The 18361-nt window shown below is 42.3% G+C and overlaps 1 protein-coding gene across 5 annotated transcripts in view; it reads left to right on the forward strand.

Moving 5' to 3' along the window:
• The window catches only part of grik1a (glutamate receptor, ionotropic, kainate 1a), a 329820-nt gene that overhangs the window by 251611 nt on the left and 59848 nt on the right, over positions 1 to 18361 (forward strand). For 4 of the 5 annotated variants that reach the window (XM_078408895.1, XM_078408898.1, XM_078408896.1 and 1 more), the window contains one exon: positions 11044 to 11267. In XM_078408895.1, the coding sequence (XP_078265021.1) occupies positions 11044 to 11267 (224 nt within the window). The remainder of the gene's footprint in view (positions 1 to 11043; positions 11268 to 18361) is intronic. The other variant, XM_078408897.1, reaches the window with a different exon arrangement.

Below are 18361 nucleotides of genomic sequence, written 5' to 3' on the forward strand. Positions count from 1 at the left end.
ACAGAACAATGCCTGTTGTAAACATGAATGCACTTCAGCACATCTTTCCTTTTAGCTTGAAGATAGACACAGAGTGTTGGAGCAACTCAGCGGGTCAGGCAGCATCTCTGGAAAGAAGGAATGGGTGACGTTTCGGGTCGAGACCCTTCTTTTTGCATGATTTACACTGTAAATTTCAGAACACTGTCAGTAGGTAGGATGTGCCAATATGTCAAAACGTGTTGGAAGATGGTGTCGGGGCAGTTTCGGAAGATTACCGGAACCTTAATCAATGGCACGTTTTTGTGACGTTCTATCATATATTAAGAGCATTCATCGATGAGGATTGATAATAGCAATAATGCTGCCATTTTACTTTGTGGCCTGAAAAACCAGCAGAGCCTATCAAAAACATTCTATATAAGTTTCTTAAAAACCAATATAATTTATTTAGAGCACTTAAAAAAATACTTCAGAGGAGCACAATTTGATTGAAAGCTTTGAATAGTTTATAGCTACCTATAGCCCCTTCATAAGCCATTGAATAATAATAAACATTTATTTTTTATAGCGCTTTTCCAAGTGCTCAAAGACGCTTTACAAAAACAGTCAAGACATAAAAACAAACAGACGAACTGTCCTGACGGAGAAGCGGCGAACAAATAGCGCCAGCGTCCTCTCACGTCAGGGTCCGGCAGTAGACAATAAAGAACACAAGACACACAATTACAATTTTAACACAAACAGCCATCACAGTGATTGCTCTAGGCACACCCTCACTGTGATGGAAGGCAAAGAAAAGTCTTATCTCCTCCTCATTCTTCTCCCGTGGTGCCACGAGGCTATCGAGGCTCCCAACTCTTGAAGCCCCCACCGGGCGATGGAAAGTCCCAGGGCCGAGCCGAGCCGAGCAGGCCGATGAAAGTCCTGAGCCCCCACTGGGCGATGGAAAGTCCCAGGGCCGAGCCGAGCAGGCCGATGAAGGTCCTGAGCCCCCACTGGGCGATGGAAAGTCCCAGGGCCGAGCCGAGCAGGCCGATGAAGGTCCTAAGCCCCCACCGGGCGATGGAAAGTGCTGCGGCCGAGCCACGCAGTGCGATGAGGGGCCTGCGAGCGGGTCAATCAAACCTCGCGCTCCGGGGCGGTCGAAGCTGCTACGGCTGGAGCTCCCGAAAGCCGGTCGCCAGCCAGGGACCTGCGAGCTCCCGATGTTGCGGTCTGCAGGGCCCACGGCCGAAGCCTCCGAGATGGTAAGTCCAGGCCCTGCGACCGGAGTCTTCAAGGTCGATCCCAGCTGGAGGCCGGCGACTCCACAGTGTTAGGCCGTAGCGTGAATGGAGATACGACACGATAAAGGTCGCATCTCCGTTGAGGAGGAGATTGGAAAAAAAGGTTTCCCCCACCCCCCCACCACCCCCCACATAAACAGAGCTAAAAATAAATCAAAACGTACATTTAAACGATGACAATAGACAAAAAACAAAAAAAGACAGAGAGACTGCCGGTGAGCCACAGCTGTAGAACGCAGCCACGCCCCTTGAACTCTAATTCAACAGCATCAATTATGACCTGTCTATTTACATTGTTAGTTATTGTTAGGCCTGGAACGTGGCAACTACAACAGCCTGACCGCAGGAGAAGACGGCAGGGGAAGAGAAAAGACATTGTGGCCTTCCATCACAGTGAGGAGGTGACTGGAGGAGACTCACTGTGATGGATGTTTCTTTTATGGGGTTTTTTGTGTTTTGTGTTGGTTGGGGTTGTGTAATTGCGTATTTTATTGCTCTTATTGTTGGACTGTGGGTGACGAAATCTCGTCCAAAAGACTTGTTTTTTGGATGACAAATAAAGGTAAAAAACATAGAAACGTAGAAAATAGGTGCAGGAGTAGGCCATTTGGCCCTTCGAGCCAGCACCGCCATTCATTGTGATCATGGCTGATCATCCACAATCACCTGTGCCTGCCTTCTCCCCATATCCCTTGATTCCACTAGCCCCTGGAGCTCCATCTAATCCTCTCTTAAACTCGTCCAGTGAATTGGCCTCCACTGCCCTCTGTGGCAGAGAATTCAACAAATTCACAACTCTCTGGGTGAAAAAGTTTCTTCTCACCTCAGTTTTTTTTTTTTTGTTTTTTTTTTTTGAAAAGCATATGTACAAATAGAAATAAAAAAAACACATTTGTTACAAAGTTCTTACATAGCTTCAATTTTTAAATTTTTGGAGAGAGAAAGTAAAAATAAAATTAAAAAAACTATAAACTTGGGGAGAGAGAGTAAAAGGGTTAAAAAAACAGATCTAACAATAAAAATTAAAGGGAGTAGATCCGGGAGACAATAACCACAGTTGTACATCCAACCCCTAACTCAAGTTTCAACTTTTAATTTAAATTTTTTATTTTAGTCCTGTGTTACTTTTCTAAAAATTCAATAAATGGAGACCATATTTTTAAAAATAGCTCAGGTTTGTCGATTAAGGCAAACCTTATTTTTTCCAAATGCAGGGTCTCTGTCATTTCCGTAGTCCACATTTTAATTGTGGGGGTTATTGGTTTTTTCCAAAATTTAAGTATTAATTTTTTCGCAGTTATTAGGCTGTAATCAAGAAAATGTACCTGACTTACTGTAAAATTTGTAGTATGTTCTGATAATCCTAATATAATTAATTTTGGGTCCATATCTAACTTTTTATTAATAACTTTAGAAACTATTTTAAAAATCTCCAACCAGAAGTTTTGCATTTTTATACAAGTTACGAAAATATGAGTTAAATTAGCTTCTTGAAATTGACATTTATCACAAATAGGAGAGATACTAGGAAAAATCCTATTTAATTTCGTCTTCGAATAATGTAATCTATGTATTATTTTAAATTGTATTAAGGAGTGTCTAGTATTCAATGAACATTGATGTATATGTTGTAAACTTTCATCCCATATATCTTGCATTATAAGTTGATTCAATTCGTCCTCCCATGCTCGTCTATAAGATTCTGATGACGGAATGTCAGTGTCAAGGAGAGTATTGTAAATAAAGGATATTAATTTATTTGAATTATAATGTCGATTCAGGCATACATCAAGTGTTTCTGGACCTCTAAACTTATATTCTTGCATGTGTGATTTTACATAATCTCTAAGTTGTAAATATCTAAAATAATTATTAACATGTAATCCGTACTTCTGCTGTAAATCCTGAAAAGAAAGAAAAATTCCCTTATGATAAAGATCTCCCACCCTTTTAATTCCATAACTTTTCCATTGAGCAAAGCCACTATCTAAGACAGACGGTTTAAAAGAAGGATTATTCGCAATAGGAAGGAAAACAGATAATTTACTCAATTTTAACGTAAGCTTTAATTGTTTCCAGGTACGGATAACACTGTGTATAATGGGATTACCTCCATATGTTTTTTTATTTAAATTTATTGGAGCTAAGAGGATCGCACCAATATCGAATGGTAAACAATCCTCTTTCTCCATCTTTAACCAGTCCGGTTGTTGATCAGAATCATCCAACCAGCAGGTTATATTTTTAATATTAACCGCCCAATAAATTTCAGTTTTAAATGGCCTCCTCATTATTCTTAGACTGTGGCCCCTGGTTCTGGACTCCCCCAACATTGGGAAAAAATTTCCTACATTTAGCTTGTCCAGTCCTTTTATAATTTTATACGTCTCTATAAGAAGTTGTTCTTATTCTGGAAATCTAGGTTTTCAAGTCTTTCAACCTATATTTTCTGTAGAAGAGAGAAAAAGGAATGACTTGGGTGATAGCCATTCTTGGTTACACTTCCAGCCTGATGCACTTTTAATTATGTGCTCTGGTACCTCCTTCTTTGGCTCTTTTTAAATGCTTTTGTAAATTTGCTGCATTAAAAAAGTAACACATAAGTGTTTCATAAGTAATTCTGATTCTATGGTTCATTCCTCCTCCTCTTCCTCGACTCCCTCTGCGGGCCTTCCACCATCTGTGGATCTTTCCATTTCCAACTGCCAGCGAGGTATCAACCATCTCGACTTCTTCAGTCCTCTTGCCCATCCCAATCACTCAGTAATGACCGCAATATTACGTCACACCTCCCAGAAACTCCCTCATACCTACCCCTTGGCCATGAACCCACGGACGAGCAACAGGCCATCATCTCCCAAACTCACCCCTCCTCTGGTGATCTCTCCTCCACAGCCTCCAACCACATGATTCCCCAACCCTACATTGTCCATTTCTATCTTCTTCCCAAGATCCACAAGCAGGACTAAACCTGTCAGACCCATTGTTCCTGTCCCCTCCTACCCCACCAAACTCATCTCCAAATACCTCAAAACGATCTTGTTACCCCTAAACCAGTCTCTTCAGGCGTAAATCTGAGACATCTCACGTGCTCCTCGACACTTCATATCATATCATATCATATATATACAGCCGGAAACAGGCCTTTTCGGCCCTCCAAGTCCGTGCCGCCCAGTGATCCCCGCACATTAACACTATCCTACACACACTAGGGACAATGTTTACATTTACCCAGCCAATTAACCTACATACCTGTACATCTTTGGAGTGTGGGAGGAAACCGAAGATCTCGGAGAAAACCCACGCAGGTCACGGGGAGAACGTACAAACTCCTTACAGTGCAGCACCCGTAGTCAGGATCGAACCTGAGTCTCCGGCGCTGCATTCGCTGTAAAGCAGCAACTCTACCGCTGCGCTACAACAGCTTTCAATTCCTAGGCCCCGTCACAACACCTTTACCATGACAGTCCAGTCCATTTGCACCTCCACTCCCTGAAAGGAAGGCTTTGAAGGACGTCCAGTTCTTCTTTGAACAAGAAACCAATCTGTTACCCTCTGCTAACACTCTCCTCCGACCTCTCATAAGTTTATAAATCATTGTCACAGAATTAGGCCATTTGGCCCATTGAGTGCTCCACCATTCAATCAAGGCTGAACTATCGTTCCCTCTCAGCCCCATTTTCTTGCCTTTGTAACCTATGCCACTCTTACTAATCAAGAGCCTGTCATTCCCCGCTTTAAAAATACTCAAAGACTTGGCCTCCACTGCCGTCTATAGCAGTAAATTCCACAGATTCGCCACCCTCTGTCTAAAGAAATTCCTCCTAATCTCCTTCCTAAAGGTACATCCATTTATTCTGAGGCTCTGGTCCTAGACTCTCCAACTAGTGGAAACATCCATCCCACATCCACTCTATCCAGGCCTTTCATTATTCAGTAAGTTTCATTGAGATCCCCACGCCTCCTCCCCTCATCCTTCTAAACCCCAGTGAGTACAGGCCCTGCTCCTTAGACATTAACCCAGTCATCCTCGGGATCATGCTTGTAAACCTCCTCTGAACCCTCTCCAAAGCCAGCACATCCCTCCTCACATATGGGGCCCAAAACTGCTGACAATGCTCCAATGCGGTCCATTATAAAGGTGCCATCTTTAGATGCCTCATATCAGGTACAAGATGTGTGTCGCCCGTGTGTCCATGTAAAACCAATTCAAATGCCATGACACCATTGTGTGCGATCAACCGTGAAAACCTGGAGGACATTATACAACATCTGAAATCCTCCTCCTGCTGCCTTGATATTCTGCCAACAGGCCTTTTCGAAAATGTTTCAAATGATTGGGCATCAGATCTTCTACAAATTGTAAACACGTCTCTTCTCTCAGGTGTCTTCCCACAGGCCCTGAAAACTGCAGTCATCAAGACACTCTTGAAAAAGAACAATCTAGACATGTGACCAATGAGCAATTACAGGCACAGATCAAACCTTCCGTTTTTAAGTAAAATTATTGAAAAAGTTGTTTTTCAACAACTCAACAACTTCTTGTCACTAATCAAGTGTTTTGATGTCTTCCAGTCTGGTGTTCGACCACACCACAGCACTGAGACTGCTCTTGTTAAGGTCTTCAATGACATCTACTTAAATACAGACAGTGGCAACATTTCAGTCTTAGTATTACTGGATCTCAGTGCTGCGTTTGACACAGTCGACCGCACCATATTACTAGTCCAATTGGAAAACTGGGTTGGACTTTCAGGCACAGTACTAAACTGGTTTGAATCCTACTTTAAAGAACAGGGACTACTTTGTGTCTATAGGTAATTACACATCAGAGCAGACAAATATGACATGCGGAGTTCCGCAGGGCTCCATTCTGGGGCCTCTTCTGTTTAACATCTACATGCTTCCACTGGCTCAGATTATGGAAAACAACAAAATAAGTTACCATCATTATGCAGAAGACACACAAATTTACATAAACCATATCACCAGGGGACTGTGGTCCAATACAAACACTGAGTAAGTGCATCGAACAAATCAACGATTGGATGTGCCAAAACTTTCTTCAATTAAACGAAGACAAAACTGAGGTCGTTGTTTTTGGAGCCAAAGAGGAACGATTTAAAGTCAGCGCTCAGCTTCAGTCAGCAATGTTAAAAACCACGGACAAAGCCAGAAATCTTGGTGGAGTCAACAGCCACATTAAGACAATTACAAAGTCAGCCTACTATCACCTTATGAATATGTCAAGGGTTAAAGGACTTATGGCTCAGCAGGATTTGGAAAAACCTGTCCATGCATTTATCTTCAGTAGACTTGACTACTGTAATGCTGTCTTTACAGGTCTCCCGAAAAATCGATTAGACAGCTGCAGCTGATTCACAATGCTGCTGCTGGAGTCCTCACTAAGACCAAGACAGTCGATCACATCACTCCAGTTCTGAGGTCTTTACACTGGCTTCCAGTCTGTCAAAGAATTGATTTCAAAATACTACCAGTGTAAGAAAATAACTGCAGATGCTGGTACAAATCGAAGGCATTTATTCACAAAATGCTGGAGTAACTCAGCGGGTCAGGCAGCATCTCAGGAGAGAAGGAATGGGTGACGTTTCGGGTCGAGACCCTTCTTCAGACAGAAAATACTACTGTTGGTTTATAAAGCACTGAATGGTTTAGGGGCAAGATACATTTCCTATATTCTGCTACATTATGAACCATCCAGACCTCTCAGGTCGTCTGGGACACGTCTGCTTTCTGTCCCCAGAGTCAGAACTAAACCTGGAGGAGCAGCGTTTAGTTTTTATGCACCACATATATGGAACAAACTCCCAGAAACTGCAAGTCCACTGCAACTCTCAGTTATTTTAAATCGAGGCTGAAACTATTCTGTTTGATGCTGCCTTTAATTAAATCAAATAATTATTCATTTCCTACACTGCACTGCAACTTTTAATTTTGTATTTTATACTTGTCTTATTCTATTTTAGCTTGTTTTTATTTCCTATTCTCTTTAATGACGGTTTTTAATTGCTTTTAACTGCTCTTTAATGTTTTATGTAAAGCACTTTGAATTGCCTTGTTGCTGAAATGTGCCGTATAAATAAACTTGCCTTGCTTTGTCTTGCCTCAGCAATCCATCGCTGCTTTTATAGGCTGATCCTCTTGAAATGAATGCTAATGTTGCATTTGTCTTCCTTACTACCGATTCCACCTGCAAATTAACCTTTTGGGAATCCTGCACTAGCACACCCACGTTCCTTGGCACCTCCGATTTCTGACTCCTCTCCCCATTTAGAAAAATAGTTGACGCCTTTATTCTTACTACCAAAGTGCATAGCTACACAATCTGCTCCATTGGATCCCATCCACCACTTTGCCCACTCTCCCACCTGCCCAAGTCCTTCTGCAGACTCCTTGCGTCCTTTGCACCACCTGCCCCTCCACCTATCTTCCTCTCTTCTCTTTTAACTCCTCTCACTTTCTTCAAGTTAAAGGTATAGCCATGGGCATTTGCATTTTGCCTGTCATTTTGTTGGTTACGTTGAACAGTCCTTGTTCAAACATGCCCCGGCACCATTCCCCAACTCTCTGCTGCATCGACGACTGCATTGGTGCCGTCTCTGTTGATTTCATACGTTCAGAATCTGTTGATTTCATACCCGTGCAGAACTCTGTTGATTTCATACGTTCTCCCCGTGACCTGCGTGGGTTTTCTCCGAGATCTTCGGTTTCCTCCCACACTCCAAAGACGTACAGGTATGTAGGTTAATTGGCTGGGTAAATGTTAAAAAAAAAAAAAATTGTCCCTAGTGGGTGTAGGATAATGTTAATGTGTGGGGATCACTGGGCGGCACGGACTTGGAGGGCCGAAAAGGCCTGTTTCCGGCTGTATATATATGATATGATATGATATTACTAACTTCTGGGATGGCAGGACTTTCATATGAAGAAAGGCTGGATAGACTCGGCTTGTACTCGCTGGAATTTAGAAGATTGAGGGGGGATCTTATAGAAACTTACAAAATTCTTAAGGGGTTGGACAGGCTAGATGCAGGAAGATTGTTCCCGATGCTGGGGAAGTCCAGAACAAGGGGTCACAGTTTAAGGATAAGGGCGAAGTCTTTTAGGACCGAGATGAGAAAGTTTTTTTTCACACAGAGAGTGGTGAATCTGCCTGACCCATTCAGTTCCTCCAGCAGTTTGATGCTCAGGGAGATAATGAAGAGGATGCAGAGACAGCCAGGCAGAGGAAGGGGAGGGTGAAAGATGATGTGAAACCAGATAACGAGGGATAATTTTTAATTTTTTTAATTAATTAATTTATTTATTCATTTCACACAGAGAGTGGTGAATCTGTGGAATTCTCTGCCACAGAAGGTAGTTGAGGCCAGTTCATTGGCTATATTTAAGAGGGAGTTAGATGTGGCCCTTGTGGCTAAAGGGATCAGAGGGTATGGAGAGAAGGCAGGTACGGGATACTGAGTTGGATGATCAGCCATGATCATGTTGAATGGCGGTGCAGGCTCGAAGGGCCGAGTGGCCTACTCCTGCACCTATTTTCTATGTTTTCTATGTTTTCTATGTTCCAGTGTGCCCTCAAATTCTTTTGTACTAACTCGCTTTACTTTCTCAACCTCTTTGGCTCCATCACAGGAGACAGACTGTTGACCGACATCTGGTACAACCCCACTGACTTCCACAATTACCTTGTCAGAGGAACAATTAATTTGTTCCTCTGACTCATATGACTGTGGGTTATGATTAGTATTAGTCCTAAAGCTTGAGCACAAAATGCTGCCCTTTGGATGAATTGTGAAACTACTACTATGGCTGTCCTTCTGCACATAAAATATTCCACTGCACCATCTCGAAGAATAAGCAGAAAAATTCCTGCAGTTTCTTAGCCAATATTTGTCCCTCTCTCAACATCATCAAAAAAATAAATTGCTGTTTGTGGTAATTTGGTTGGCATAAATTGGCTGCATCTTTTCCTCGACAATAATAGTGACCGCATTAATAAAAAATAACTTGTCTTGGGGATGTTCTGTAGACATGAAACACCCATTTTAAAACATTTTTCCAAACTGTAGTTGACATTGAAATAATTATTTCCTCGCAACTGGACAAGTATTTTCACCGAACTCTTCGCCAATTACCATAATTTTCCTTAAATTACAGATTTGAATGCAGTGCGGATTGTGTTTCGCCTCATGCTCAGGTCGTTTGTCAAAGTGACGAGCTTGCTTGGTTGTCGGTGTTCCTTATTAGAAATGTGCTACATTCTCCTGTGATGACAGGCTGGCCTTCTAATAGCAAGTGTCGCTGAGTTTTAGATCACAGCACATTCACGTAATGGCAGAACACACATTTTGTTGTTTTTCCCCCCTTGCTTGTGCATCTAATTAAGCAAAGTAGCATTATGGCGCTCTTCCTGTGAAGCAGATGTTAAAACAAGATTTTTCTGATTTGTCGTTGTGCCGCATGGAGATATATTTAGGTTAACATGATGTGGGATTAAAAATATGCTGCTTTTGATGCATGACAATGCACTGTTCCCTGAAGTCAGTATCGTGATGTCCTTACTTATATTCTACAAACATCAAAAAGGCAGAAATTGTTTTTGACTGTGTTTTAAATTTTGATGGAATTCTGTTATCCTAAACCATATTAACTCAGACAGCTAGATGAACTCAGTTCAGTAAAATTGATTAATCTGTCATCTCTAATGACTCAATAGTTAAATTCAGTCTTTGTAAAGAGAACATTTTGTTATCTGGGATGTCAATGAGCTGTGAAGATATCAATTGCGATTTTAATTTTTCTATTAACATGTCCTCTCCCATTCTGCTTGAAAGGAAAATCAAAGATTAAAAATGATTGAAAAACTGAGAGCATTATTTCAATTCATGTCTGTTTTTAACAGTGACAGCTGTTGTTCATTAGCTGCACTGTATAAGAACATTATGCAGACTACATCACTGTGGATGGGGCAATACGAATTGCTAACCATATGAAGATAGCAGCCTACGTATTTCGTCTCAGTAAAATATAATCTAAGAAAATGATGTTGAAAAGACTTCATATAGCACAGTGTCTTTGACACTGAACTCGCGAGTCCAGGCAATTATCTAGCTATTTTGTGTCTAAGTTGACCTCTTGAAGTTATATAAGTGTAAGAAAATAACTGCAGATGCTGGTACAAATCGAAGGTATTTATTCACAAAATGCTGGGAACACACTTTTTTTGGGAACACACTTTTTTTGGGAACACACTTTTGGGAATGCACTTTTGGGAACACACTTTTGGGAACTCTTTTTGGAACACACTTTTTTGGGAACACACTTTTTTTGGGAACACACTTTTGGGAACACACTTTTTTGGGAACACACTTTTGGGAACACACTTTTGGGAACACACTTTTTTTGGGAACACACTTTTTTTGGGAACACACTTTTTTAGGGAACACATTTTTGGGAACACACTTTTGGGAACACTTTTTTTGGTAACACACTTTTTTGGGGAACACATTTTTGGGAACACACTTTTGGGAACACACTTTTGGGAACACACTTTTTTTTAGAACATATTTTTGAGAACACACCTCAGCGGGTCAGGCAGCATCTCAGGAGAGAAGGAATGGGCGACGTTTCGGGTCGAGACCCTTCTTCAGACTGAAGTATATAAAGCTTATGCTCTACTAAATTAAAAATATTGCTGAACAAACTATTATTGTTCATCGGCATCTGATGACTGTAACTTTCTTCTTTCTTGCAGAAGGCAGATCTGGCAGTAGCTCCTCTCACTATTACCTATGTACGGGAGAAGGTTATTGATTTCTCTAAACCTTTCATGACCCTGGGCATCAGTATCCTCTATCGTAAACCCAACGGCACCAACCCAGGCATTTTCTCCTTCCTGAATCCGTTGTCCCCTGATATTTGGATGTACGTGCTGCTGGCATGCCTGGGGGTCAGCTGTGTACTCTTCGTTATTGCCAGGTAAGCGATGATGATTGTGATCTTGGCAAGCAAGGGGAAGAGAATGGGGAACATTGCTGGAATAATTAAAATTGATTTTCTTTCCCAAACTGTGTTACAATGTATTTGACAAAGGTGATTATTATTTTTTTTGCTTTGCTTTGATTTTAACATTTAATGATTTTGCTACGGTTCGTCCGGGGAAATTCTGAATAGATTAGCGTCCAATTCCAGGCAAAGCTTTTCATGCAAAGGGTTCTGGGAATCTGGAACACACTGCTTGAGTGGATAGTGGTGGTAGGTACTCTCTCAACAGTTCACACGTATCTGGACAGGCGTGTAAATCATCAAGCTGTAGACAGCTACAGACCAAGTGAATAGGATTATTCAAGTGAAGTGAATAGGTAAATAGGATTAGCACAGCTAAGTACTTACTTGATGACCAGTGCGCACATGGTGGGCCGAAGGGCTTGTTTCTGTGCTGATTGACTCTACGATTCTGTGTCTCAGGAAGAAAGAATAAGTTTACGAATAAGGGGTAGGCCATTTAGAACTGAGATGAGGAAAAACTTTTTCAGTCAGGGAGTTGAGAATCTGTGGAATTCTCTGCCTCAGAAGGCAGTGGAGGCCAATTCTCTGAATGCATTCAAGAGAGTGCTAGATAGAGCTCTTAAGGATAGCGGAGTCAGGGGGTATGGGGAGAAGGCAGGAACGGGGTACTGATTGAGAATGATCAGCCATGATCACATTGAATGGCGGTGCACAACAGATTCACAACTCTCTGACTGAAAAAGTTTTTCCTCATCTCCGTTCTAAATGGCCTACCCCTTATTCTTAAACTGTGGCCCCTTGTTCTGGACTCCCCCAACATTGGGAACATGTTTCCTGCCTCTAACGTGTCCAACCCCTTAATAATCTTATACGTTTCGATAAGATCCCCTCTCATCCTTCTAAATTCCAGTGTATACTAGCCAAGTCGCTCCAGTCTTTCAACATATGACAGTCCCGCCATTCCCGGGAATTAACCTAGTAAACTAGTTTGGCTAACTTCAATTTTTTTTGGTGATTTTTAATAACATTTATTTTTAAATTATTTACCTGACCTGAGACTTTTAAAATATCTCAGGTTGTCAAAGACATATAAAGACCCCTGTAAGTTCGGCAGACCGCAAAGCTGGGAGCAAGGCTTCACCAGCTGCTTAAACTTTCAGAGCAACACCTCTTCAATTGTTCTGCATCAGAGTACATCAGCGGAATCGGGGATGCCTCAGGCCAATATGAATGAGGACCAGCCAATGGCAATTCCAAGCTGCAGGTGTATTTTTTTAATCAAAAATATTTATTCATTTATTAAAATAATATATGCAATACAATAAAATAAAATCAGAACCCACCAGCTTAATACAAGACACACAATAACCTATTACACAACTATCTTACAATCCTTGTCCAGGATGCATTCAACCCCCCGCGGCGCCCAGCGGTCCCAGAAATCCCCCAGGGTGCCCCTGGACAGCACGCGGTGTCACCAAGATGGCCCGAAGATCCATGAAGGTCTCTTCCACTGGTTCAGCTTCAAATAAAAAAGAGACTATTGTCTGAGCCAATATTTCTCCCTGAATTAACCTGAACGGCAAAATGAATTTATCTCACCATTGCACATGGGACATTCAAACAGCTAACTACTTTTCAAAGGTAGTTCGTTCGATTTAAAGACATTTTGGATATTTTATGGTCTGAAAGCTGTTATTTATCAAATGCTTACCAAAACAACAAATGCTTGTCCTTTTTTAGTTTATATGTGGTAAGCTACATATTATATATTGGATCTCGGATAGCATTTCCGAGTTCAACTCATACTTGCAATAGCTTCTGCTTAAGTAAACCTTTTCTTACTAAGCCAACGAATAAGTGATTGAATGTTGCAATGAAAAACATGAACCTTTTAGGAGGCCTGGTAAAAACACAGAATGGCCAACCATCTAGCAAGTTAGGTGACTGGATTATGAAGGATTTGAGATTGCCGCTATTAGTTAGCCCCTGTTTGTATGAAAAATATCCGTTGACTTGGCCTCCACAACCTTCTGTGGCAATGAATTGGTGTTAACAATAGTCGATGTATGGTATCCTTGAGTAGGTTTTATATTGTAGTCTGATTAACATATTTGAAAGATAATAATGTGGGCCATTCAAAAATGCTAATCATAATAAGCATAAATAAGCACCTCAGGATAAAAGAATGTTCCTTTAGGCAGGAGATGAGGAGGAATTTCTTTAGTCATAGAGTGGTGAATCTGTGGAATTCATTGCCACAGAAGGCTGTGGAGGCCAAGTCAATGGACATTTTCAAGGCAGAGATAGGTAGATTCTTGATTAGTATGGGTGTCAGCGATTATGGGGAGAAGGCAAGAGAACGAGGTTGAGAGGGAAAGATGGATCAGCTAGATCCTGAAGAAGGGCAGCACGGTGGCGCAGCGGTAGAGTTGCTGCCTTAGAGTGAATGCAGCGCTGGAGACCCAGGTTCAATCCCGACTACGGGTGCTGTCTGTATGGAGTTTGTACGCTCTCCCCATGACCTGCGTGGGTTTTCTCCGAGACCTTCGGTTTCCTCCCACACTCCAAAGATGTGCAGGTATGTAGGTTAATTGGCTTGGTAAATGTAAAAAGAATTGTCCCTAGTGGGCCGAAAGGGCCTGTTTCCGCGCTGTATCTTTAAACTAAATTTAACATAAACTAAACAAAACTATGATTGAATGGTGGAGTAGACTTGATCGACCAAATGGCCCAAATTAGAAGGATGAGAGGAGATCTTATTTTAGAAGGATCAGAGGAGATCTTATCGAAACATATAAGATTATTAAGGGGTTGGACACGTTAGAGGCACGAAACATGTTCCCAATGTTGGGGGAGTCCAGAACAAGGGGCCACAGTTTAAGAATAAGGGGTAGGCCATTTAGAACTGAGATGAGGAAAAACTTTTTCAGTCAGAGAGTTGTGAATCTGTGGAATTCTCTGCCTCAGAAGGCAGTGGAGGCCAATTCTCTGAATGCATTCAAGAGAGAGCTAGATAGAGCTCTTATGGATAGCGGAGTCAGAGGGTATGGGGAGAAGGCAGGAACAGGGTACTGATCGAGAATGATCAGCCATGATCACATTGAATGGCGGTGCTGGCTCGAAGGGCCGAATGGCCTCCTCCTGCACCTATTGTCTATTATCTAAATCTGCTGCTATCACTTATGTACTGAGACATGTGTTTGATTTGATGATACAATGTATAGCACCACAATGGACAAACCCAGGTGAATACCCAATAATGATTTATACAATCAACAAAAACCCATGAAACTAAATTTGGGACTTTAATGAAGTATGTGAACTCAAAATCGGATTCGTTGACCTCTTGCCTGTGGAGAATATTATTTTTTCAGTTTGTTCATGTCGATAGACTGGAAGATGGTTTCAAGCAAAAAGCCAGTTAAAGAGTTAATGGTGGTCAGATTAACCATTTTAAATGATGCTCCAGCTGTCTACACATTGAACTTATCAGTCCACAGCTAAACGACTATATTAAGCAGCGACAAAATTGAAAATAAAAACCTTTAGCTTGAGAAAACACGGTGTGCTGTGTGAAGCATAAAGCAGCAGAAGGCTGTTCATTTTCTACTGTGTTCCAAGTCACTTGATCTCTCTTGGATCATTGGTGAGGAGTCTTTGCTGATGCTGGATATTTCTACGTCTAAATGGGAGGAGATAAACGACCTGTTGTTTGCTGACTAGTACCAGGGTGTTCACGTGGCACATGCACGAAGGGGAAGATAGGATTCTTCCCGACTGGGATGATTCCCCCCAATCTTTATCTCTAATTTCTCCTGGAAATTAAGTGGCTGTAATGGAGTTAATCACACACATTCCATCTTAGATCCCACCTTTGTTTAGGATGTTTTATTTCTCGAGATAAGGCTTATTGTTACTGGTGCCAATTATTTTCCTTTGAAAGGAAGCCCAAATGTTTTAATAATTAACAGTGGTTTTTGCTTTTGTACAATCAGGGAGACAACTGGAAATGTAAAATACTCTGTTCTTTATTAGTAAAAGAACACTAATAGTAAACTGCTCTGATGCAGTCTTCCTGGTTAAGTGAAGAGGTTGTCAGCAGATTCATGCCAAGTATTCTAGAAGTACAAAAATCTCACTGCATTGCCAAAGTAGTTTCCCATCTTAGTGGTGGCTTATTTAGTGGGGTAGCACACTTTGGAAAGGATAGGGATCAAATATACTTCAGGTTTGGATTGTCAAAAGCTTAGTGCTGGATTTTCAGATGGTACCTATGGCCTATTTAAGTAGCTAGGAATAGATTGTGGTTCAAATCTCAATAACCTAGATTTTACAAAACCGGTCCCTCAAGAATCTAAAGATGAGCTTGAATTTGTGGCCTGCTAGCAGTTGCAGCAGAAAGGATGAGTTTATATAACTTACTGTTTAGGGTCAATGTCTGTTACTTGCTGGTTATCGTGTTCAAGTTGCAACTGATTACAAATTTACAGTTTTAACTTCACCTGTAATCACTGAAATCAGTTACCAGTTCCTTATGTGTATAATTCCTAACGATGAATAATAATGAAATATTGTAGTTGACCAATCCAGGACCGAGAACTGCAACAGCTATATATTGATCAATGGACAGTTTTCTGAAAGTGAGCTTGATAAATGACCCAATTTTCAGAATTTCCCCTTATAATCCTGGGCCTACTGGCAATTTTGGATTTAGTGTTATGTTATGAACTGGATTTGATAAGGGAACTCAAGGTATAGGAACCATTAGGAGGTAGCGACCACAACATGATAAGTTTTAATCTGCAATTTGAGAGGGAGGAGGTGAAATTGGACTCGTCCGAATTGCAGCTGGGCAAAGGGACTATAGAGGCATGAGGGAGGAGCTGGCCAAAGTTGACTGGAAAGGGACCCTAGCAGTGATGACGGTGAAACAGCAATGGCAGGAATTTCTGGGAATACTCTGGTTATCGTGTTCAAGTTGCAGGATCTTTTCATTCCAAATTCTTTCTATTGAGGGCGTGCTGCGTAGGTTTACCAGGTTAATTCCCGGAATGGCGGGACTGTCATATGTTGAAAGACTGGAGCGACTAGGCTTGTATACACTGGAATTTAGAAGGATGAGAGGGGATCTTATCGAAACGTATAAGATTATTAAGGGGTTGGACACATGTGCCCAATGTTGGGGGAGTCCAGAACAAGGGGCCACAGTTTAAGAATAAGGGGTAGGCCATTTAGAATGGAGATGAGGAAAAACTTTTTCAGTCAGAGAGTTATGAATCTGTGGAATTCTCTGCCTCAGAAGGCAGTGGAGGCCAATTCTCTGAATGCATTCAAGAGAGAGCTAGATAGAGCTCTTAAGGATAGCGGAGTCAGTGGGTATGGGGAGAAGGCAGGAACGGGGTACTGATTGAGAATTATCAGCCATGATCACATTGAATGGCGGTGCTGGCTCGAAGGGCCGAATGGCCTCCTCCTGCACCTATTTTCTATTGTCTATTGTCTATTGTCAAAGAGGAAGAAAGATTTTAGGGGGAGAAAGAGGCGACCGTGGCAGACAAGGGAAGTCAAGGACAGTATAAAACTAAAAGAGAAGGCATATAACATTGCAAAGATTAGTGGGAAGCCAGAGGATTGGGAAGCTATTAAAGAACAACAGAAGGTAACTAAAAAGAAAATACGGGGAGAAAAGATGAAATGCGAAGAAGGTAAGCTAGCCAATAATATAAAAGAGGATAGCAAGAATTTCTTCTGTTATGTAAAGAGCAAGAAAGAGGTAAGAGTGGACGTTGGACTGCTGAGGAATGATGCAGGAGAAGTGATAATGGGGAATAAAGAAATGGCAGAGGAGTTGAATAACTTTTTTGCATCAGTGGAAGACACCAGCAACATGCATGAAATTCAGGAGAGTCAGGGGGTGGAAGTTAGTGGAGTGGCTGTTACTAGGGAGAAGGTGCTTGGGAAGCTGAAAGGGCTGAAGGTGGATAAGGCCGGAAGGACTGCACCCTAGGGTGCTGAAAGAGGTGGCTTTAGGGATTGTCGAGGCAATGATAATGATAATTCAGGAATCACTACAGTCAGGAGTGGTCCCAGATGATTGGAAAATCACCAATATTACCCCGCTGCACAAGAAGGGAGCAAGGCAGAATAGTGGGAACTATAAGCCGCTTAGTCTGACTTTGGTGGTTGGTAAGATTTTAGAGTCCATTATAAAGGATGAGGTTATGGAGTACTTGAATAGGCCAAAGTCAGAATGGCTTTGTGAAGGGGAAGTCTTGCTTGACAAATTTGCTGGAATTCTTTGAAGAAGTTGATAGTAGGACAGACAAAGGAGAGCCAGTAGATGTTGTTTACTTAGATTTTCAGAAAGCCTTTGATAAGGTGCCACACGTTAGGCTGTTTAGGAAGATGAGAGCCCCTGGTACCAAAGGGCAGATAGCAGGTTTGCTGGATGGCAACCCGATGTACTCATGTAAATCATACCAAACATGACCACATTGGGTATAGGTCCATTTTCTAGCAACTGAGTCCAGCACCTCCTTTAATCCAGATAAAATCATGAGAGCGCACCTGAAATCCGCCCCTGGAGGTCCCCCTGGAAATATGGCGCCTCGGCTTGGTGAGGCAGAAAAATCTCCACCCCATTGGGACTTCTCTGGCTGGACTTCCGATCAGAGGGTTGAATTTTCCCCCGAAGGGCTCTGGGACTCTCGGGCTGGAAGAGCCTGTGTACCACGTCTACATGGAGAGTGTGAGGTTGCAGCCCCTGTTCCAATATCTAAAGGGGCTGCTCCTTGCCTTCTGGCTGCACTTCTCATCCCCCGCCCTCATCTTTGGACACCCTGTGCGTAGGGGAGAGGCCGGGGGCCGAAGATGTCCTGGTTGTGTTGCTCCTGGGCCTGGCCAAGCTGGCCATCCGCGAGTCACGGCGCCAGGCGGAAGAGGGCTCTGCCCGAGCCGGCTGCCCGCCCCTTTTCTGGGGTTACATCCGCGCCCAGGTGGTGTTGGAGAGGGACTACGCGCTGTCCACGGGCACCCTGGAGGATTTCCGGGACCGCTGGGCA

The sequence above is a fragment of the Rhinoraja longicauda genome, chromosome 12, assembly GCF_053455715.1.
Source record: "Rhinoraja longicauda isolate Sanriku21f chromosome 12, sRhiLon1.1, whole genome shotgun sequence".
NCBI lineage: Eukaryota > Metazoa > Chordata > Chondrichthyes > Rajiformes > Arhynchobatidae > Rhinoraja > Rhinoraja longicauda.